At 35.6% G+C, this 23,929-nt stretch overlaps 1 protein-coding gene across 3 annotated transcripts; it reads left to right on the top strand.

Annotated features, from left to right (window-relative positions):
- The first annotated feature begins 1,597 nt into the window (after positions 1-1,597).
- LOC127874016 (sperm axonemal maintenance protein CFAP97D1-like) lies at positions 1,598-23,929 on the top strand. Of its 3 annotated transcripts, XM_052418123.1 has the most exons (7): positions 1,598-1,799; positions 5,971-6,051; positions 10,836-10,954; positions 12,251-12,446; positions 15,559-15,660; positions 16,861-16,920; positions 23,149-23,929. In XM_052418123.1, the coding sequence occupies exons 1-7, from the start codon at positions 1,683-1,685 to the stop codon at positions 23,218-23,220; spliced, it is 747 nt and encodes a 248-aa protein (XP_052274083.1). In that variant the 5' UTR covers positions 1,598-1,682; the 3' UTR covers positions 23,221-23,929. The 3 variants fall into 3 exon arrangements, with proteins under 3 accessions (XP_052274083.1, XP_052274084.1, XP_052274088.1); XM_052418124.1 differs by lacking the exon at positions 15,559-15,660; XM_052418128.1 differs by lacking the exons at positions 15,559-15,660; positions 16,861-16,920.

The raw sequence follows: 23,929 nt of genomic DNA, 5'->3' as shown, positions 1-23,929 counted from the left end.
GACTCCATACTGTGCAGCAGTGCTCTACGCTGGAGCGAACTAGTGCGATGTAGGCGTTTGTCTTGGTTTGTTGAGGGGTGTTTCTCAGATTCCGCCGCAGGAAACCGAGCATGTTATTTGCTTTCTTGGTAACTCGGTGATAGTGACTCATAGTGATGCTTCCAAGACAATTCTGAGTCAAGATCCACACCTAGGTATTTAGTTGTTTTGTCTATCGATAGTTTGATGCCTGTCAGTATGTATTCAGATGGTATAAGGTTGGATGTAGCCCTTGTTACTCGAAGCACACTGCACATCTGTGGGTGGAAGTCCATACCCCAGGTGGCTTCCCATCTGGCTAGTGCATCCAGGTACGCTTGGAGAAGCTGACGATCAAGGTCAGTTTTGATCTGGCGGTAAAGAATGCAGTCATCGGCGAAGAGGCGAACTCTTGACAGCAGCCCCTCAGGTAGGTCATTGATGAAGATTAGGAACAATAGAGGTCCTAATACCGAACCCTGAGGGACACCACTGACTACTGGGACCTCTTCTGAATGTTGCCCGTTGACCACAACTCTTTGTGTCCTGTCGTGTTAGAAGGACGATATCCAAGCTAAGGTGTTTCCTCTTATACCGTAATGGTTTACTTTCTTGAGAAGACGCTGGTGTGGCACGCGGTCAAACGCCTTGCTAAAGTCAAGTATGATTAGGTCAAGTGATTCTGCAAGCTCGTGGGTGAGGGTTAGAAGTTGTGTCTCGCAACTTCTCCTAGCTCGGAAACCGTGCTGGCAGTCGTGAAGGATGGCATGCTTGTCTAGGTGCTTGAGTGTCTGGCTGACGATAACGTGCTCAAGCAACTTACAACATAAGCTGGTTAGGGACACCGGACGGTAATTGGCAGGATCTTGCCTAGCTTCTTTCTTGTAGATGGCGGTGACGTTGGCTTGTCTCCAGTCATGTGGTACCCTTCCTTCGCTGATGGAGCGTTGAAGAATTAGGGTTGTGATTGGGGCTAAGTCTTCAGCACAGTCCTTCAGTATCCTTGCCGATATATTGTCAGGACCTGAAGCTTTCCTGGGGTTAAGGTTCTTGAGAAGCTTTAAGATGCCTTCCTTCTGGATATTGATCTCATCCATGTCTGGGTAGGGCGTACCTGCAGGGTTTGGGACCTCGCCTCCTGTTTCGTCTGTGAAGACCGACTTGTATTGACGTTTAAGGATGTTTGCCTTGTCACGTGCAGCATCAAAGAGCCTCCCGTTATCCTTCAAAGACGGAGGCTTATTATTTTTACCTAAAAAATCTCAAAAATATTATAATATTCAAAAAATGAGAAGCGATGAATTGAAAATATTACAGTTTTTGTGGGGGTGCTTCCAAATATGTTTTGACTTTTCTGATTTAAGTATTTAGTAATTAATGAGCGATACATCTTTCTGACGATAATACACATGGTATTAACAGTTAAATCAAAAATTGGAGTATAGATCTAAATCATTTAACAGGCGTACTACAATTGTACAATAGTTAATCAATTAGTTTAATTTAGCCTTGTTAATTGAAAAACGGAAGTTACCGAACGGCCATTCGTTTACATTCGGTAGCGTCGTTATGGCGATCGTAAAGCTTGATCACGTGACTCAGTTACCTGTCAGGTGTGGAGTGGAAGTTTATAAGTTAGCTGTGAATGAATTGTAGTGTACAAAATGCATAGTCAAGGAAATACAAAAATGTTTCGCTCATATCAGAGCGTGTTACCAGCAACCAACAAATTGTTACAGATGAAATGGGACCAAACTTACTACAAAGAACACCGACGACTGGTAAGTTGAAATTTCTATCCCCACCCGCCTGTAAACACGGCCACGGGTTAATGTCTAGAGCGACTACTGTTTAACTATGCAAATATTGAATGTTTGCGTTATTGAATACTTATGCTGTAACGCGTTATGATCTCCGTGTGATGATAATCTTTGATAAATAGAGACACAATTATTTGAATTCACTCGCATTTATGGTTATCATGATTACTAGATCTATATTTGATCAACATGATTTGCTGGAAACAAATGTTTTGCTTTGAGTTATACTATAGTAACTAAGGATAATAAAATTTTTGTAAGGGTTCTTAATTATAAATATCTTTTTAATATAAATAAAAATCTATGTAATTTATATTTAATTGAGACCGTTTCACAGAATTCGGCATGAATTGAATTTTGTATTGATTGATAAATGTAAACATTGGATATAAAAAAGCTCCATTAAAAAAACAAGCATAAAATTACAGAAAGAAAAAAAGTAACCCTCAACTGAGCTCAAACCAATGACCCGTTGAGTAATTTTATCGCTGAGACCACTCGGCCATCTGTGCTCACACAATGAGTGTTGTATTTTATACTTCATAGAAGTAATCCTCATATTGTCAGAAAATATAACGACAACAACTGAACTCTCAAAATTATTCTATTGTTTGGCGTTAAAAGGGTGTATATAATTTTCAGGTTTTTTAAGTGCATATAAGATATTTTAGAGCATGGTAAATGTTAAGTATTACTGTTTCCTCACAAATATCATAACTACAACAAAAATGTGCGAATCTGAAATATATTTTGTTATTTTGTCAATTTACCAAAACGTGATTAGGTTGTGACATGTATATAATGTAATTAATTATTATGATTACAAATACAATTCCTGTTTACAACATCATATAAATGGGGACCATACATTTGAATCTGATTTGTAAGAACTATATAGCGACTGATTGTGACAATTTGATAAAGATATTGTTCAAGACTAATTTATAATGTGCTTGTTTAAGAACCAGACACCTACTAAGGTCAGAGTGTAGAGCGCAATGGCCATTGCAAGTGTATCACCAATCATGGCTTTGAAATTCCTTAACCAGCACATTTTTCTGTCAAGTTAAGTTTATTTTTTAAAAGAGTTCTTCTTCTTCCGATACAGTACTCCTTCTAAAATAGAAGACTTTGTGCCGGCACAGGTCTATTGGTTAAAGGGGCCTTTTCATGTTAGGGTAAATTGACAAAATTGAAAAAATATTGTTTCAGATTTGCAAATTTTCGTTTTAGTTACGATATATTTGTGAGGAAACAGTTATACTGAACATTTACCATGCTCTAAAATAGCCATTATATGCATCTTTTGACGATTTAAAAGACTGAAAATTATAAAGCGTTGCAACGCGACAGGAATCATTAATTTGGAGAGTTCTGTTGTTGTCGCTATATTTTGTGAAACTTCGAGGATTACTTATATGGAGTATAAAATACCTTTATCATTGTATCTGGAAGAATGGCTGAGTGGTCTAGATCGGAGACTTTTTAATCCAGGACTCCAGGGCTTAGTGGTTCGAGCCCTGCTGAGGTTTATTTTTTTTTCTGTTTTAAATGTTATTCTTGATTTTTACTGGAGCTGTTTTAAATTATATCCAATGTTTACATTTATCAATATAAAGCAAATTAATGACAAACTTCAAAACATGCCATAATCTGTAAAAAGGCCCCTGTAAGGGGTGAAACTGTACAAAAGTGCTCAGTGGGGTGTTAATTTAAATTTATTTACACTGTAAGTGTTAACAGTTGGATTAGGGGGACAATAACAGCCATGCACAGAAGTAGGGGGACAATAACAGCCATGCACAGAAGTAGGGGGACAATAACAGCCATGCACAGAAGTAGGGGGACAATAACAGCCATGCACAGAAGTATAAGTTTGGAAATTTCCTACTGAGGCTTCCTTTGGATATATGCACATATTGAACAAAAACATGAATATTTATTTATTGGAGAATGACCTTAAGATGCAGTTATAAATCCATAATAGCAATACCCCAAAATTGCGCAAGATACAAAACGCTTAATGAAAAAAAGTACAGCATGTGATTTTGGTCATCTGCATAATCGTAACCATCAATTAATCTTTGTTTTTACAAAGGTTTGAAAATTAAATATCACTTATTTAAGCAATACCGAAGGGAAAGTTCATTATCTGATATGCTGAGATTGTGTCAATCTGAAATGCTGAGATTGTGTCAACATATCATAATTATGGGATAAGGAACTGGTTTATTCAATTATTTAACAAATGTTTACACAAAAGTTTGAAATTTTGTGATATGTTTTTAAGGAGATGAGTTTTTTATGACTTGTTTTGAGTGATAAAACAATCTGGCATGAAGTATTGTCATCAATATAACTTTGTGCACGAATCTGTTACAAACAAATAAAACCAATTATCCCCAAATCTGTTACAAACAAATAAAAGCAATAATCCCGAAATATGTTACAAACAAATAAAACCAATACCGGTAATTCCTAAATCTGTTACAAACAAATAAAACCAATAATTCCAACACTAAAACGTTATGAGTGTGAATGTTTTATATAAAATCTTATATCTTTACTTTGATTTAATTTGTAGGCATTTTATGTTTCTTGTTTTTTAAGCTTTCCACATAAATATGAAATTGTTTTTTTGACTGGAATGTTAAAAATGAAACAGTTTTTTTTTCTTCAGCTTTTTGTGAAGATAGCCCAATTGCTTTGAAATTGGGAATTTTATCGGCATTTTCGAGAAATTGGGAAAATAAATTGGGATTTAAAACTACATGAATGAGTTCAGCATCTTTAAGCACAAACACCACAAACACCATCATGATCAACAGTTTTCTACATAATAAGCTCACACAAAGTATTCAGTCACACCAGGCACCATTTTATTAGGAGGCACTTCATCTTCTTCTGAAGAACTACAGCTATCAACATAATGAATATCAGTCAGCACTTTGCTTTCGGAAATCAACGATGACGATTGCATGCAAAAGAGTCTCTTGTTATTAAATTGCTATCATTAACAATGAAAGGAGTTTCAATGGGAAGACTTGTACTTCTTGACGAGTTTTTTTTTTTTAATGACCCTTGCTTAAAAAATCAACAGTTTTTGTTTTGCCGCCAGATTTTTGCTTAGGAATATTTTTCACGTTATATTGCGAATTGCGTGACATCTTTGTTTTCCATTCAGCCAAATCACAAAACGATTGAATTGCATCGCAAATATAATAAGCGACTGAACAACACGGAGAATATCGTGCTCACGAATAATGCCGATGTTATCCAAATCAAGGTATAGTCTAAAACCTGTACGAGACCGGATCAGACTACGATTTGTTAAAAGCAAAACAGCTGATGTCATAAGCTTTTTTTCCCCAATTGGAAATTTTTAGCAAATTTTGGGAAAAAGGTATCCTTTTTGCGATTGGGAATATAGCCAAATAAAACCCTGGGAAACAAATGTTTTCATGCCTTTATTTAATGTGCTGATCAGAATGCAGAAAGTTGTAGAGTATGGGCCGAGTATGCCATAGACCCCCTTGAATGAACATTCAGCTTCCTTAAATAATTCTTATAGAAAATCTTGCATACAATACCAGCTAGTCATTTTCCACACAGCATCGCGTATCTGTAAAATAGTTAATATACATATAGTGGATATTAATTTCTAGCGAGGCTGTTTTCAGTGAAAACCCGAGGTATAATGTCATAGCCTGCTCGTCGTCTGCCGTCCGTCTGCGTCGTGCTAAAACCTTTACATTGGCTTTAAAATCAAAGTGCTTCCACCTACAACTTTGAAACTTCATACGTAGATGCACCTTGATGAGTTCTACACGCCACACCCATTTTGGGTCACTATGTCAAAGGTCAAGGTCACTGTGACCTCTAAAAAAATAATAATAATTCTGACAAGCTTTCGCAGCCGAGCGGGGCACCCGTTATGCGGTGGTCTTGTTGTTTCATGTGTTCACCCATTTAAGAATTTAACACAAACACATCAGAAAATCCAAAATCAGATATGCACAAATCTCGATCCATGTCCACAAAATAGACATTTTTTGAAAACCCATGAAATTTCATGCAAATGAGTGTAAATGATATTACAGTATCCTGACTTTTCTGGATCGTCACATTTCAGGTAAAGGAGGCGCAGCCTATGGTGGACACCCGGGCGCCAGCGACCTACATGCACCTTCACCTTAAACTGAAGAAGCTCCAGGTGAGACTCTTACCTGCAAAAACTCAATGCATGTGCGTAAAGTGGCACCCCAGGTAAATCAGGGCTTTCCGCCTTAAACTGGATTTTAAACTGAAAACATACTTCTTTTGAACGAAAAATACCATAACCTTTTCAGTGCGGGAACCGAATTTTAAAGGCCTTTGCAAACAGTTTGGATCCAGATGAGACGCCACAGAACGTGGCGTCTCATCTGGATCCAAACTGTTTGCTATTCTGATAGTATTCTTTAAAAAAAAATCAAAGAAAATGCTTATTTTAAAAATTCAGCAGACAACATTTTAGCAGATGACAAATTACCCAGCATGCAAAGGGCTAAAAATGAGCAGTAACCCAAACATTTATCTTGAAGCCCATTGCCTACAAAAAAATCTTTTAATCATCTTTTATCTTTCTTGCAACTTTCTTTAAATAAATCTTTTGTGCTGAATGAAAACAGAATGTTTTATCAGATATGTATAGCACAATGGAAGAAAGACAAATGTCAATAAAGTAAAATTAAAATCATTCTATATAGAAATACCCTTTGACAGTTTTTCACTTTGAAACATAAGAAAGTAAGAATAATTAACCCTTTCCCAATAAGAAGCAAAGTGAAAATGTCTATGTACAAACAGCATAAAACCATGGTTTTATGCTGTTTGCTGCTCATCAGTATCAAAGAGATGGAAACAAAGCCTTTACAACTTGAATCTTAATTAGTAAGAAAGGTCTTAAATTAAATCTAACTTTCTAAGGGACTACAGATGCGTCAAAATACGTATATTAGTGGTAAAGGTTAACAGTTGTTTACTTATTCAGCCATAACTCTTTATTAGACATGCCAATATCATCCGGACAGACATAAAACTATTGCTGATGTCTTTCAAAAGTCAATCAATATCGACAGCAGTTATGTCTTAATGCTCAAGTGAGATATTCAATAATCTCTCTCGAGTTTCATAGTCTTGGTTATGTGTATTGATCATGCTTCATAAATTATTGACTTATTCTTCCATGTATGTCCAATTTAGATTTATCAATATTGTTATCACAAAATGGAACAGCTTGTTATTTCACTTGTTATTTCATTTTGATGCAAATGGTACTATGAAACTAAAACACAAAATGTACTTTATATTGCACAAATTGTGTTGTTTTGAAAGTTGAATATCAAAATTTATACAAAGCAGCATTTTAGAGCAATCAACAAATATTCAGAAACACAATATTTAGGCTTCAGTATTGTGACCCCTAAATTTCACTTGACCCCTATCAGTCCGCACAGGCTTAACACGGATGGCACTTTCCCCTTTTTATTGACCTTTTTCTTTAAAGGAAGTTTTTTCTAAATAAAAACCTATCTAAAGAAAGGTGATAGATACAGGCTAACTAGTTGCAATAATTCAACTCTAAGCTTTATAGCCCAATGGGCTGCTTAGAGTTGCAATGCGCTCTTTCTTGTCCATGGGTGCAAAATGTTATCAACAATGCAAGGGTAAAGGAACACTGAAACTGCAAGAACTTATTAAAATTATCTTAACCACTAACTCATCCAAATGGTACCATTAAAGCAAGAAATAATTGATTTTATTGACTTAGGTTTTGTTTTGTACGCTGTATCCGCCATATTGGAAAATTGCCCCAATATTGGTTAGGTCACAGTACACCAATATTTTGCATGTCAGGTTATGTGCTCCAGCCGATAAAGTCGATAACGATGTGGTATTCATTACAGAATACACTGTTTCAAATTTAAACATTAACATGTCAGCGAGAAAAGTGTGTTGAAACATCGTCGTGTTTTTATAGGGTGCACGCAAAGGATAACATCCGTAGGTTGCCATTCAGGTAAATTTAACATGTTTATGAAGTTTATTCATTATTTTCCTCAATTTGTCTCAAACGACGTCTGTTCAGTGAAGCGCAGGGATTCGCTGCGCTGAACTGCACCCATGTTTATGAAGGGGTGCATATGGACTGCCAGAGCCGCCATAGGAAAATTTTTCAAAGGCTCTGGGAGTCCATTTATTTGGACTTCAGGCTAACTTGGGATGACATTTTATGCACATGAATATACATTGTAGCCCCATTTTCCAGGGGTTGGGTCATTTATTATTGTATGATTTTAAAACCATCATATTTAACCCTTTGCCACTCAGAAGCAAGTGAAAATGGCTTAGTGTAAACAACATAAAACCAGAACAGCCTGCGAGTAACTCGCAGCTTGTACAGGTTTTATGCTGTTTGCTGCTCATCAGTATCTTTAAGTTGGAATAAAGAATTTAAAACTTGAATCTAGTAAGAAAGGCCTTTAATTAAATTTAACTTTCTAAAGGACTACAAAGGCGTCAAAATACATATCTAAGTGTTACAGGGTTAAATCTGATATGCCCTATCAACTGATCAATACTATACAAACTGTAATAAACTGTCCATAAATTAAAGTAGATTCTATAAATTGATTCAACAACTCCAGTTCTTATTGCCTGGTGTATTGCTTGAGGTGAGTCTCAAGTAGGACGTGTGTACACACTTGAGACGTCCCTTCAACGCCTGCTATCGGATTCAATGATTGGCTGTATTTTATGGTGTTGACCATTTCTACTGCAATATTAATATGTTTGACTTTCAATGAATGACCACTGATAAGGGAGCTTTACTTTGTTTTTAATATTTGAGCCACGCTATGGGAAAATGGGGCTTAATGCATGTGAGTGATGTAGAATCCCAGATTAACCTGTGCAGTCCGCACAGGCTCATCAGGGACAACACTTTTGGCTTTCATTGGATTTTTAGTTTACGGGAAGGCTCTTCTTAATCAAATCCAGTGTAGGTGGAAAGTATGGTCCCTGATTAGCATGTGTGGCTTATTGCAGCAAGTCTATGTAGATAACTTAAGTATAGTTGTTGTAAACAAACCTTCAACAATTTCTCAAGCTGAGTGAAGATTCACACCTATTCAAGAGCATTCAAGTGGATATATGCTGGATATATGCTGTAAACACTGTCTGATAAGCATTTAAACCATTGATTGCAATGAAAATAATTTGCCAATTTAAAAGCTTTCCTAAGTTTTATTGCATGGTTTGATAAAACAGGATGCGTTATCAATTGAATTCTTGATCAGGTAGGTTGATTATTTGTTATCTCACCCTGGCATTGAAATATGTATAAAACTTTAAATACTCTACAAATATTTATTTTCATAATTTTTGCAATTTGAAAAAAACGTTTTGTTCATGAGTGCTTTTTTAAAATGTATAATGAAGTATGTTTTCAATATCTTAAGTAGGTAGATTTTTGTATTCAAAATGTGTGAACTGTTATTTCGATCCAGGTCTTATAAAAACTTCTTATTTTACCACTCAGCAATTGCAAACGTATTTGAGCTTTATTCTGGAAAAATGGGGCTAAATGCATGTGGGTAAAGTCCAGTCTGCACAGGCTAATCAGGGACAACACTTTACACATAGACTGGTTTGTTTAGAAGAGACTTCCTTGAAACAAAAATTTCCATAAAAGTGGAAAGAGTCGTCCCTGATTATTTTGTGCAGCCTGCACAGGCTAATCAGGGACAACACTTTACACCTAAACTTGATTTTTGCTAAGAAGAGACTTCATTAGAACAAAAAATACAATAAAAGTTGAAAGTATCGTCCGTTATTGGCCTGTGCGGACTGCACAGGCTAAGCTGGGACAACACTTTACACATATGCATTAACCCTTTCAGTGCTGGAACCGAATTTTGAAGGCCTTTGCAAACAGTTTGGATCCAGATGAGGCGCCACAAAACGTGGCGTCTCATCAGGTAGCAAACTGTTTGCTATTCTGATAGTGTTCTTTGAAAAAAATCAAAGAAAATGCTAATTTTAGAAATTCAGCAGACAACATTTTAGCAGACGACAAATTTCCCAGCATGCAAAGGGTTAAGCCCAGTTTTCCCAGAGGGAGACATAGATCTATTATTTTTCTCCTGATATTCTTTTTACTTTGTATCTGTTCCAAACATTTTGAAAATGGTTATTTTATTAATCTCTGAACTAGTCCCTTAAAAGATATATTATTAATTTGAAGGTTGCATTTTTTTACAACAAACTTTATCGCAGATATTCGCTATAAATTATGTACTTGTAAGTAAATGAAAGGCACTTGTTAATTAATATCATGGTTAGAAGTGTTATACTGTTAAACTTGAAAGCACTTAAAATTGCAATAGCATGAGATCTGAAATAGGGCAAATCTAGCATTTGATTTGCTAAATCTTACATGAGTTTCCTTTCTTGCGTAGCTATTTATTGAAATGCAGTATGAAGAATATGTTTCTAGAAAATCTCTGTTACTTCCTTCTGGAAGCGTTTCAAGAACTGTTCATTTATTAACAAATCGCCATTGTTGAATGTGTTCATATTTTGTAACGAATATTTATATGAAGCAAATTGTTATTTTTACCAGTGACTAAACAGATTTTTTTATGAATGTTTGCATTTAGTTGAGCTTACCAGGGAGAAAACAGGATATAATGAATGTGGATAAAGTGTCGTCTCAGATTAGCCTGTGCAGTCCACAGAGGCTAATCAGGGACGACACTTTCAACCTAAACTGGATTTTCACAAACAAACACAAATTTGCTTTAAACAAAAATAATACAATAACAATTGAAAGTTTCATCCTTGATAAAGCTGTGTAGAATGCACAGGCTTATTTGGAATGGCACTTTAGGCACAGGCATTAAGCACATTTTTCCAAGAGCGTGACAGAATTTAAATCTGTTTTTTTAATTTTAGCTGGAAGAAGAGAGGCTAGCAACAATAGAGCGTGACAACCGTATCCTGCTCGAGAAGATGTCCTACATTATGAGAACTCGTGGCCGTGTAGACAACAGAAATAACTATGAATATAAAAGGTGCGTACTGGAATTACTTTATATGAATTGATGTATTTTAGCCCAGCTCTGAGAAAAAGGGGCTTAATAATAATGCATGTGTGTAGATTGTCATCCCAGATTAGCCTGTGCAGTCTGCAGTGAGGGACAACACTTTTTGTCTAGAATAGATTTCCTTTAGAAGAGACTCCTTTCAACAACAAAATTGTAAGCAGAAAATGTCATACCATATTAGCTTGTGTGGACTGCACAGGCTAATATGGGACAACACTTTATGCACATGAATTTAACTCAATGTTTCCTGACCGCGGAAATTGATGCATATAATTTATATATTAAAAACATGCAGGGTGCGATGTCTACATTTTCTAACAGCTAAGTAACTAATATTGGGTATTTGAAATGTTGAGAGGTGTATTATGTGATGAAATAGAATTTTTAAATAAATATTACCAACTGTGCATTTATTTAGCAACTGAACTCTTTTATGATAACAAGAACTACAAAATGTAGAATGCTTATTCACAACATCACGTGAGTGACCTTGTTACAATCAAATTATTATTATTGTTTAATTACTTAAGAAAATCTAAAAATGATCACATGCGACAAATTTGTCTGCTTTAAATATCAGCATGAGATATTTGTTAGTGTTATTTTAATACCATATTTGTTACTATAATATAATTGATGGGTCTACAAGACTCATGTGATGGAAATACTTGGTTTATTATCACGTAAATTGGCAAGTAGCAGCTTAATATTTGACCTGCATAGTGGAAACATGGATCTAATGCCATATGCAGCCATATTAACAAAACATCATGAATAATGAATTATCCTCCTCTACAGTTTGGATTGTATTAACCCTTTGCATGCTGGGAAATTTGTCATCTGCTAAAATGTCGTCTGCTGAATTTCTAAAATAAGCATTTTCTTCGATTTTTTTCAAAGAATACTATCAGAATAGTAAACAGTTTGGATCCTGATGAGACGCCACGTTCTGTGGCGTCTCATCTGGATCCAAACTGTTTGCAAAGGCCTTTAAAATTCAGCTCCAGCGCTTTAAGGGTTAAGCAAAAATGTCAGTTATTCATTTATCCATGAATAATCCCTGTGTTACAGTTTGAATCGTGAAAAGCAACAACGTCAGTTATTCCTTTATGCATAAATAATTCCTATTTTATAGTTTGAATCGTGAAAAGCAACAATGTCAGTTTTTCTTTTATGCATGAATAATCCCTATGCTATAGTTTGAATCGTGAAAAGCAACAACATCAGTTATTCATTTTTCCATGAATAATCCCCGTGTTTCAGTTTGAATCGTGAAAAGAGACAGCGTGAGTTGCTGCGTGTAACGAAGGAGAACCAGTCGATCTTGAAGCGTATCATGCTGCGTCAGCCGGAGTACAGCGCAAAGAAGTGGCAGCGGGAATGGGAGGAGAATCAGTCCTTCCTCGACAACATCTCCCACTTCCCCAAGGACTGGTGGCTGGAAGATAGATCCAAGACGGTAGGCATGCTTTCCCATCAGGCCTTTTTTTCCTTCTATGAGAATGGCTGTTTTTCACAATTTTGGGAAATTCGCGACTGAAATTTTCACAATTTCAAGAAGTTCGCGACTCGAATTCTCACAATTTTAGAAATTTCCCAACTAATTTTTTCACAATTATGAACAGTTTGTGACTAATGTTTTCACAAAATAGGGGTATGGGGGCCAAGGCCAATTTACAAAAACAGGAATAAAAGCCCTGCCAATATTTGAGAAGAGTTACTGTACTATACTGTGTATTACACACAGTTTATTTAAAATAACCCACCTTTAAAGGGGCCGTCCAACAGATTTAGGCATGTATTGAAGCTTGTTATTACATGCTTTATATTGATAAATTTCAACATTTGAACTTAAAATCTCCAGTTAAAAAACAAGAATACAATTTTAAAAAAGTAACCCTCAACAGGGCTCCAACCACTGACCCCTGGCGTCCTGGAGTAAAAGTCTCCCACCTAGTCCACTCGACCATCCATGCTCATGCTTAGAGCGGATGTATTTTTTACTTATATAAGCAATCCTCGTAGTATCCCAAAATAAAACGACAACAACAGAACTTTCTAAATTATTCAATCGTAATTTTCAGGTTTTCAAATCATCAAAAGATGCATATAATAGATATTTAAGAGCATGGTAAATGGTCAGTATTACTATTTCCTCAAAAATATAATAACTAAAATGAAAATTTGTGAATCTGAAACAACTTTTTTTTCGTTTTGTCAATTTACCAAATCATAAAATCTGTTGGACGGCCCCTTTAAATTTCAATTTTTCAAAGTTTGTGCCATTATAAATTGATGCAATTCTTTTCTCTTTTCTGAGTACTAATTTGTGAAAAATGTACTGTGCTATCTAAATATCAAAATAAATAGACGTCAGGTTTGGTATTACATAATTTGATGAATGTTACACATGGTTGCACGTAGAACATGGTAAGGAACAGTACTCCAGAAAACCCTGTTTCTGTGGGTAAAAACCAAGCTGACCTTTTAAAAGGTCATGTATTATTATATTATTAACCATACTTTTTATGTACGATTATTTTATAAAACCAGTGATTTATGTACGATTGCTTTATAAAACCGGTGATTTATGTACCATTGGTTCATAAAACCAGTGACTTATGTACCACTGGTTAATAAAACCAGTGATTTATGTACTATTGGTTTATAAAACCAGTGATTTATGTACTATTGGTTTATAAAACCAGTGATTTATGTACCATTGGTTTATAAAACCAGTGATTTATGTACATGTACCTTTGGTTTATAAAACCAGTGATTTATGTACCCTTGGTTTATAAAACCATTGATATATGAACTATTGGTTTATAAAACCACTGATTTATGTTACCATTGGTTTATAAAACCAGTGGTTTATGTACTATTGGTTTATAAAATCAGTGATTTATGTACCATTGGTTTATAAAACCAGTGATTCATGTACCATTGGTTTAGAAGACCAGTGATTTATGTACTATTGGTTTATAAAACCAGTGAGCAATTTGCCTTATGACAATTAAGGTCCATATCATCACAATAAAAAAACATTGCAAGTGTTTCCATGTTGTTTTTAAAAACTCAAATTATGAAGTACTTAAATTGAATATTGTAAAATCAATATTATTCATGGAACCTTAATTTTTGTTAATTTGATGGGTTGACAAATCTGCATTTTTAACACAAAAACATTTAAGTATTAACCGATTCAAATTCCTTATACATTTTCCAAAATCAGAACTCCACAAATGTACATGTCCACAAAAGTCGTTTTTGAAAATACAACAACACGGAATGATGTTAAAGTATTTTAAAAAAATCTTTCATATTTGCAAAAGTTCATGTTTTACAATCCTATGACGTACTATTATGGTCAATATTAAAGCTATGATTTAATTCTTGTATTCAAATAAAACAAAAACTAAAGGATTCTGAAAGACATGCAATGTTTGATATCTGTGATAGTAGAAATGTGATTGATTCTTGGATTAATGAGAGTTATTATGTAAAGCTGACAGCAATATCCCAGCATTTTTCTCACAGAATGTTCCTCCTTACATTGTGTTTGTCATGGTAATAGTCAATATGACTTAGTTTACTGACCTCAATCGTTATAATAAAAAAATCTAATATGTTGTGTAATGAACAGTAATTCATGAATTTATGTTCGATTTTTTTCGATTCTTTTTTAGCCATCGGTAAATATATGTTTCAACAATATAACAATTATATATTCTTATACTGATAAGAGTTAGTGTAGTAGAAGAACTATAGAGTAAATATAACACATACTTGTATTTCTGACTGCTAGTAGCCTAGATGTTCTTGTCCTGGTATATCCAAGGTGATGCATATCTTTGATGCCTTTCATAGTTACACCTATATACTCTAGAAATAATATAGTGACAGACACCTATATACCCTAGAATCACTATAGTGACAGACACTTATATACTCTAGAATCACTATAGTGACAGACACCCATATACTCTAGAATCACTGTAGTGACAGACACATATATACCTTAGAATCTCTGTTACGTGACAGACACCTATATACCAAAGAATCACTATAGTGACAGATACCTTTATACCCTAGAATTACTATAGTGACAGAAACGTGTAAACCCTAGAATCATTACAGTGACACACCTATATACCAAATAATCACTATAGTTACAGACATTTATATACCTTAGAATCACTATAGTGATATACGCCTATATTCCAAAGAATCACTATAGTGACAGATACCTTTATACCATAGAATCACTATAGTGACAGACATGTATATACCTTAGAATCATTACAGTGACATACACGTATGCACCCTAAAATCACTATAGTAACAGATACCTTTATACCCTAGATTCACTATTCTCTATATGCATAGTGAATGATATGTATATATGATCCTCGCCCTGGGAAAACAGGACTCATAGACATATTAGTCTATTTTTTATCCCACAATATCCTTATAGCAGTATATCCCACAATAGCAATATATCTTACAAAGCAGTCTATCCTACAATAGCTGTGTATCCTACTATAGCAGTATATCAATCTTGTATTCAGAGTCTGACGCTCAACAACAGTAAAACAAGCTTGAATCGCTCTCGTACATTTAACAATGGCGATCGGCAAAAGACTTTTGCTGAAAATTCGCCCTACAACAAGGTAACCCTGCACCACAAGCACTGTGTGCGATATGGCAGCACTAATGTGAACAATACCTAGCACTGTTTGTAGAAGATATTCGTGTAAAAGCACCTATATCTGTCATCAAAATCAAAACACTCTTCACAATATGACACGTAACAATTATTGATATATAGTGACATTCAGGGATTTCAATAGATTTTGAAAACCAGCAGTCAAAAACACTCATGCTTGAAAGTTTCAGGGGTCAAATGAAACTTTAAGGGGTAAAAATAATAAAGTTAAGAGTGTTTTTTTCTGCATGTTTGTAAAATAGTCTGTTTTGAATACACTTAGAGAAATACAATGCAAAAACTGCAAGTTGTATGAAGTAAAATATTTATCTGAAGTTCTGGGTAAAATTTGGGTTAAAACGATGCAAGGCAGATGATTTGCAGAATTCAAATGTTACTTGAAATCCCTGGACATTATTATACAATTCCATTGTTCACTTTTGTACAATATATTGTGTAACACATACCCCCATTATTATATGCTATTAATTAATATTAAACGATTCTGGTAAAATTTAAAAATGCAAATGCTCAATTTGTTTAAAACATCAGATTTATACCTAAATTTTGCTTAAATTTTTTGGTGAACCTTTAAATCAAATTTTCTAGAGGTACACAATTTGATAAAATCATTGTGTATTTTCGGGTTTATCATAAATACTTGCAAACAAAATCATCTTGCACAAAATCATTCTATTTCTTCTTGTTAAATTAATACAAACATTTTATGTATTGTACATGTATTTTACCTCACTTAATATATAAGATAATAAGTTTCATAATATTAAAACATTCTACATTAAAAATTAACCAAGTTCATGAATATTTCAAAGTAATTATATTATAAAATCATTTAAATCAAATTACCATAGAAACAAATATTCAAAATGCTTTTGGGAAAACTGGACTTAATGCATGTGCATAAAGTGTCATACCAGATTAGCCTATGCAGATCACACAGGCAAATTAGGGTCAACACTTTCCACGTATACAGTATTTTTCGTTTACAAGAAGACTGCACAGGCTAATCTGGGATGACACTTTACGCACATGCATTAATCCAAGTTTTCCCAGACTTAGGCTTGTTTAGTGCTTTTTTTGTCTACTTTGGTGGGCTGTAGCCAAATATTTACTGTTTTTTAATCTTGACAATGGTGGATTGTAGCCTCAGCCAGGCGTCTCTCGTGGGGGTACACTCATTGACAACAACCAGTCCAGGTCCCAGGTAGAACATGCACCATCGCACTCAGCGTTTTTCCTCACCACTTTGGGAATGGTACCGGTACCGGTCAAATTGGGAAAATTAGCAGCATTTTCATCCAAATTGGGAAATTTATTAATTATGCTAGAAACGTTTTAAAACATGTACAAACAATAAGTTGCATATTGACATCAAAGTGGTGAGTGATTTCCTACAAAATAATGTTTCTTATAACACTAAACAATGAGCTTATTAAACTTAACACTCTTACTGAAACCGTGCTTGAGAGTATGAACAGTCTAAATCGGGACTCGTAGCCTCAGGTTACGTAGGATAGTCTGCCTCTGATTGAACCGCGTTTGCGTCAGTAGACTTGACCATCGATGAAATGCTGCTATTATCAACATCTGACAACTATGCACTGGACTTGATATGCAATACATATTCCCTAATTTTTAAAGTCCGAATTTTATAAATGCGCGAGTGATAATCAGTACCGGTAATTTGTTTGGATGTTTTCATATTACACAAAAATTGGTTACATACTACTTAACGAGCAGTATACGAGGTCGGCTCCAATGCACTGAAGATGCGAACGGTTGTGAATCAGTTTTGCGTATATAACACATTTTCACTATCAATTGGTTATGTCAGTGGCTTTGTGGCAGTTTGTTGGCGTTAATATACCTACCACACTAATCAGTCATTTACAGTGTACTCCTCCACGAAAAAGTCATGGCAGTTACATAGAAGACTGCTGATGGCAACCTGGTGCATTCCTCGTGGAAATTGTACATTTCATGCTTAATATTGTCAAAACATTTATTTCGACACGTGAACGTTTTTACAAATAATTGTTTAATTTATTAATTAAAACTGTAAATGTTTGGTTGCATTCTCTAATTACCGTAATTAAATTGGTAATCCAAAGCAAACTTTTCAATCTTCATGGTAATGCGACGTTATCAAAATCTAATTTCACATAAACATTACACATGCATATTTTCTTTGTCTCAACAAAAGCGCGCGAAAATTAAGCCGCTCATGTAAAACGTCACGTTACCGCATGGAAAGTGTAGGCGTATTGATTTTTGCATAAAAACTATGTAGCATTGAGGCAATTGAAATCTTTTAATTTCTGTTTAAAATTTTGTTACTCATTTGAACTAAATTAAAGAATTAATTTCCCTTAAACATGCTGTATCTTTATCGTAACGGTCTTTTCCATGATTCATTATTGTAGCAAATATTGTACTCTGTATACAGTACTGAGTAAACAAAAAATCCTGACAAAACTGGATGAAGTATTGGGTGTTGTGAAAACACGCTTAGCCGGTATACTGACCTCATTGCGTAGAATGCGATGTTTTGACAAAAAGGATTAACATGTGCGTATGCAAATCTTCGGCGTTTTTTTCTGTGAATTGATTTTTTTTGTGAATTGGGAATTTTTATTTTGAAAATTGGGAATTTTTATTTTGAAATTGGGAAAAATAGTCTCATTGGGAATGGTGCCGTTTAACGGTACCAACTTTATATAGAGGAAAAACGCTGATCGCACTGCACTGCAGACATTTAAAGATAGGGAATATGTATGCAGGAGTTAATACTTGGGAATATGAATATAATATATAATAAAAGGGAATAGTGTTTTGAAATATGAGCATTGAAATATGAATAAGGCAATAGTTATTTTAAATATGAGCATTAAAATATGAATTAGGGAATAGTGATTTGAAATATGAGCATTGAAATATGAATAAGTGAATAATGATTAGAAATATAAGAATTGGAATATGAATATTGGAATAGTGATTTGAAGTATAAGCATTGAAATATGAATATTGGAAAAGTGATTTGAAATATATGCATTGAAATATGAATATGGGAATAGGTAAATTATATATTGGGATAGAGATATCATATGTGAATATAGGAAAATTAAAATGTTAAACACTGCAGACAACAATTTGAATAGTGATATAATATTAGTGTTTGGACTATTAATATCTTTGTTGGGTGAGAGATGCAAATAATTGCTGCATAGTATCACATATATGTATGGGAATGCAGTGCTCTGTGAACAGGAGGTTTAGTGCATGTGCATAAAGTGTCGTCCAAAATTAGCCTGTGCAGTCTGCACAGGCTAATCAGCAATAACACTTTCTACTTTTATGATATTTTTCGTTTAAAGAAAGTCTCTTCTTAGCAAAAATCCAGTGTAGGCGGAAAATGTGGTCCCTGATTAGCCTGTGCAGTTTGCACAGGCTTATCTGGGACAACACTTTAAGCATATCCATCAAACCCCCCTTTTCACAGAGCACAGCCCCTAATATAGACAGTTATGTACCACAATCAAAATAGAATTAGTCTGGTGGACAAAACACTAATATATGGCCTGAACTCACCTAAAATTCGATAATAAAAATCTCACACAGGAAACCAGCTGAGCTTAAAAATATGGCTACGAAAAGAATGCATGGTGACGTCAACTACTACAACATGACATCACTATTTTATTGTACATGTCCATTATTAACAATTTTTTAAATAAATGTGAGGGAGGGGACAAACTTCGAATGGACACATGTAAATAAAAATTTTCTTTATAATTGCTGATTTTATTAACTCGGCTGTTTTTGTTAAGGTTTTGAACATTGGCTCTAAAATCAAAGTGCTTCAACCTACAACTTTTTAACTATATATGTAGCTGCACCTTGATTAGTTCTACATGCCACACCCATTTTTGGGTCATTAGGTCAAAGGTCAAGGTCACTGTGACCTCTAAAAAAAAAAAAAAAAATTCTGACAAGCTTTCATTTATTCAAAACTGCACCTGCAGCCGAGCGTGGCTTCCGTTATGCGGTGCTCTTGTTTAATAAAGTTTAGTTTTAAATAGAATTGGAAACATTCATAATACAACTTAAGCCTAAATCGGATTCTAAATTATCTCTTATATATATACAAATTATTGTTTATATCTTGATATGTGACAAAAGGAACAGAATAGTAAAGCAGCCATCATTTAAACAAACTATTTTATTAAAAAGATAAGCATTTAAGTACATGGGATTGAAGATATCCGATTATTATAGAAAGACCTTACAACTTCAGTTCAAGATCTTGTTGCCCGGATATATGCAACTAAAAATCTGAGCAAGCCCATTCAAGCTATACCTGTGCAGGGCCCAGCCCAGTCAAGCTATACCTGTGCAGGGCCCAGCCCAGTCAAGCTATACCTGTGCAGGGCCCAGCCCAGTCAAGCTATACCTGTGCAGGGCCCAGCCCAGTCAAGCTATACCTGTTCAGGGCCCAGCCCAGTCAAGCTATACCTGTGCAGGGCCCAGCCCAGTCAAGCTATACCTGTGCAGGGCCCAGCCCAGTCAAGCTATACCTGTGCAGGGCCCAGCCCAGTCAAGCTATACCTGTGCAGAGCCCAGCCCAGTGAAGCTATACCTGTGCAGGGCCCAGCCCAGTCAAGCTATACCTGTGCAGGGCCCAGCCCAGTCAAGCTATACCTGTGCATGGCCCAGCCCAGTGAAGCTATACCTGTGCAGGGCCCAGCCCAGTCAAGCTATACCTGTGCAGAGCCCAGCCCAGTCAAGCTATACCTGTGCAGGGCCCAGCCCAGTCAAGCTATACCTGTGCAGGGCCCAGCCCAGTCAAGCTATACCTGTGCAGGGCCCAGCCCAGTCAAGCTATACCTGTGCAGGGCCCAGCCCAGTGAAGCTATACCTGTGCAGGGCCCAGCCCAGTGAAGCTATACCTGTGCAGGGCCCAGCCCAGTCAAGCTATACCTGTGCAGGGCCCAGCCCAGTCAAGCTATACCTGTGCAGAGCCCAGCCCAGTGAAGCTATACCTGTGCAGGGCCCAGCCCAGTCAAGCTATACCTGTGCAGGGCCCAGCCCAGTCAAGCTATACCTGTGCAGGGCCCAGCCCAGTCAAGCTATACCTGTGCAGGGCCCAGCCCAGTCAAGCTATACCTGTGCAGGGCCCAGCCCAGTCAAGATATACCTGTGCAGGGCCCAGCCCAGTCAAGCTATACCTGTGCAGGGCCCAGCCCAGTCAAGCTATACCTGTGCAGGGCCCGTATTCACCAAATGATCCTTAGACTTCAGACTAAAAATAAAGAATATTGCTACAACTGTTGTGCTTAAGCTATTTGAAAGCTATGTCTTACATGACAGTTTCAGCACAAAATTACATTTGTCTTCATTCAGAACAATGACTGTTAATGAAAACAATTTTTAGTATGTATAATTTTATGTTCTTAGCTATGTTTTCTTGGCTCTATTTCTACTCTTTATTCTTAAGACTTAGACTTATTTTCATTACTGTTAAGCACATTTAATAATTTGTGGGGAATGGAGCTACAGAGGCAGAATGTAGAGCCACACCATGTTATAAATATAACTGTAATATTTGCAAGACTGCGGCAAGCTCGAAGAAACTTCCTGTCAGTAAATCAAACAAGGAGGAGGAGGAGGCAGAGGAATTGGAGGCCTAGATTGCGCAGGCTGCGTAGGCTGCCCTCAGATACATGTACACACAACCGCCACACTGCATTGCATTAGTCCTGTTGCTTTCTTGTTGCTGATACTCAATAAAACACTTAATCGCTTAGGGTTACACTCAACTGTGAAAAAGTTGGAACAGTTACACATACCAACCTAGCAACTCTTTGCAAATCTTTTATTTATTCTTATGGGTTTCTTGGTGTACTGAATTTTAATTTCAGATCCATTCATAAAATATTATAATATCATTCATATTTGTTGACATGACATTTTGTGGTTTTTCAAAAATGACTTTACTGTTTACACATACATTTGTGGATTTTTGATTTTGGAAAAAGTAAATGTGAAGTTTGCCTCAGTCATTTACCGAGGAATTTGTGTTAAAGTCAAAGATCTGTACCCCACAAAATCAATGTACTACAAATAATGATTTTACAGTTCTTTGAAGCATATTTATAAATAACAAAACGATTCATCTCAAATACATTGTATATGTAAAACTGATATATCTCCAATAGTGTGATTTATAGATTAGCTTCTATGTTTCAACTATTGTTTCTTGTTATCATGTTTCTTTGGTGCTAGATCAAAATGAAACCTGTTCTGGGAAAACTGTGATTTATGACTGTGTGTAAAGTGTCATTCCAGATTAGCCTGTGTAATTTGCAAGGAATGATACACCCCAAATTTACTGAATTTTCATTTACGGTTAGTCTCTTCTAAATGAAAATACAGTTGATGCGACACAATGCACATGCATTGTGCCTGGTTTTCCCAGAGCTTGGAAGCTCAAATGCCCTTCATTACATCTGAACACTTTGGCTGGGTATTGAATGCCCTCCATGACATCTGAACACTTTGGCTGGGTATTGAATGCCCATCATGACATCTGAACACTTTGGCTGGGTATTGAATGCCCTTCATGACATCTGAACACTTTGGCTGGGTATTGAATGCCCTTCATGACATCTGAACACTTTGGCTGGGTATTGAATGCCCTTCATGACATCTGAACACTTTGGCTGGGTATTGAATGCCTGTCATTACATCTTAACACTTTGGCTGGGTATTGAATGCCCTTCATGACATCTGAACACTTTAGCTTGGTAATGAATGCCCTTCATGACATCTGAACACTTTGGCTGGGTATTGAATGCCCTTCATGACATCTGAAAACTTTGGCTGGGTATTTAAATCTTCTCAGTCAGTTTTTGTTGTGGTTGGGAAATATGGCTGTTGAAATATTTATATGTGTAAATCTATGAAAAAAAAAAAATAATTCATGCATTTCTTCCCCAGTCATTGCTTTATATATAGTGACATGTTATGCTTTTTATCCTAAAAAAGATAGATAATTGTTAATGAAATAATACAATTTGTTTACAATTTGAAAAGTCCAAATAAGGATATTAAGACATGTTGAAAAGCAGTGTCTTAGTTAGTTGTCAACTGTTTTAGAATACTGACAAAATAACTTAAATAGGTTGCTGATTTGATTTGCTGAGGTTGCATGATATCTTCATATAGTGATCTGCACTCTATATGAATACCATACTTAACCATGTATCGTGTTATACATACAGCGCTATTTTGAGTGCTAATTTGTGAAAAATTCATTTGGTTATATTATATATATACCGGTATATAAAAGACACCAAGATATAAAGTACGATAATGTAAGCAAGATTGATACATAGTTAGCATCTCTAGACATCAGTCTGTATTTCTTTTTCAGAAACCGACACCTGTAGAAGACAAACCTGACGACAGTCCAAAAGATCGACCTGATGATAACCCGGAAAATTAAAGAAATGACTGCCTTATTTGGTTCACTGTTCATTCTGCGTACTGATTGGACACCGATTTATCAAGCTCCATTGAATCAATATGTGGAAACTAAATTGTGGATCATGCAATATTTTAATGAGTATTTAAGCTAGGTTGATGACACTTGATTAAGTTCTATATGGGGAATATGTACGTAAATGTTTTGTTGTTGGGACAAATATTGTGGTTTCTATGGTTACTGGAATATTTGGAAAGTTAAATCTGGTTTTTGGAAGGACTCAAAAAGTACTTAGAGGGCCACATGCTGAATAATTATGTACATATGGGATGTGTTTTTTTGGCAGACAAAATTGTGTTTGCTATCATTACAGAAATAATGGAAAATAAAATCTGCATATAGGTCAATGTTACTTATGGAGGTATTTTTCTAACTCCAACAGCATTAAGTCAATATGGGACAGCAGTTTTTTCTATGACAAAGATTTGTCTGTGACAAAGCTCTTGACTTAATTGTTGTCTCTCATATATAATTATCTATATATTTGATCATTTTATACGGAATACGGACTAAACCCCTCCCGGATAAAAACCCTCCCGTCATTTTCATAGGGGGCGGACGAAAACCCTCCCATGAATAAACATGGGCAGACAAAAACCCTCCCATGAAAAAAACGGGGGAGGACAAAAACCCTCCTATGAAAAAAACGTAGGCGGACAAAACCCCTCCC

The sequence above is a fragment of the Dreissena polymorpha genome, chromosome 1 (assembly GCF_020536995.1).
Source record: "Dreissena polymorpha isolate Duluth1 chromosome 1, UMN_Dpol_1.0, whole genome shotgun sequence".
Lineage (NCBI taxonomy): Eukaryota > Metazoa > Mollusca > Bivalvia > Myida > Dreissenidae > Dreissena > Dreissena polymorpha.
This window is presented reverse-complemented; position numbering and strand designations above follow the sequence as displayed.

Excerpts from the sequence above, each read along its gene's own strand:
- LOC127874016 (XM_052418123.1), top strand. The coding sequence starts at position 1,683 with ATGCATAGTCAAGGAAATACAAAAATGTTTCGCTCATATCAGAGCGTG. Across the intron at positions 10,955-12,250 it reads AATAACTATGAATATAAAAG|TTTGAATCGTGAAAAGAGAC; the intron begins GTGCGTACTGGA and ends CCCGTGTTTCAG. Across the intron at positions 15,661-16,860 it reads AAAATTCGCCCTACAACAAG|CCTCAGCCAGGCGTCTCTCG; the intron begins GTAACCCTGCAC and ends GGTGGATTGTAG.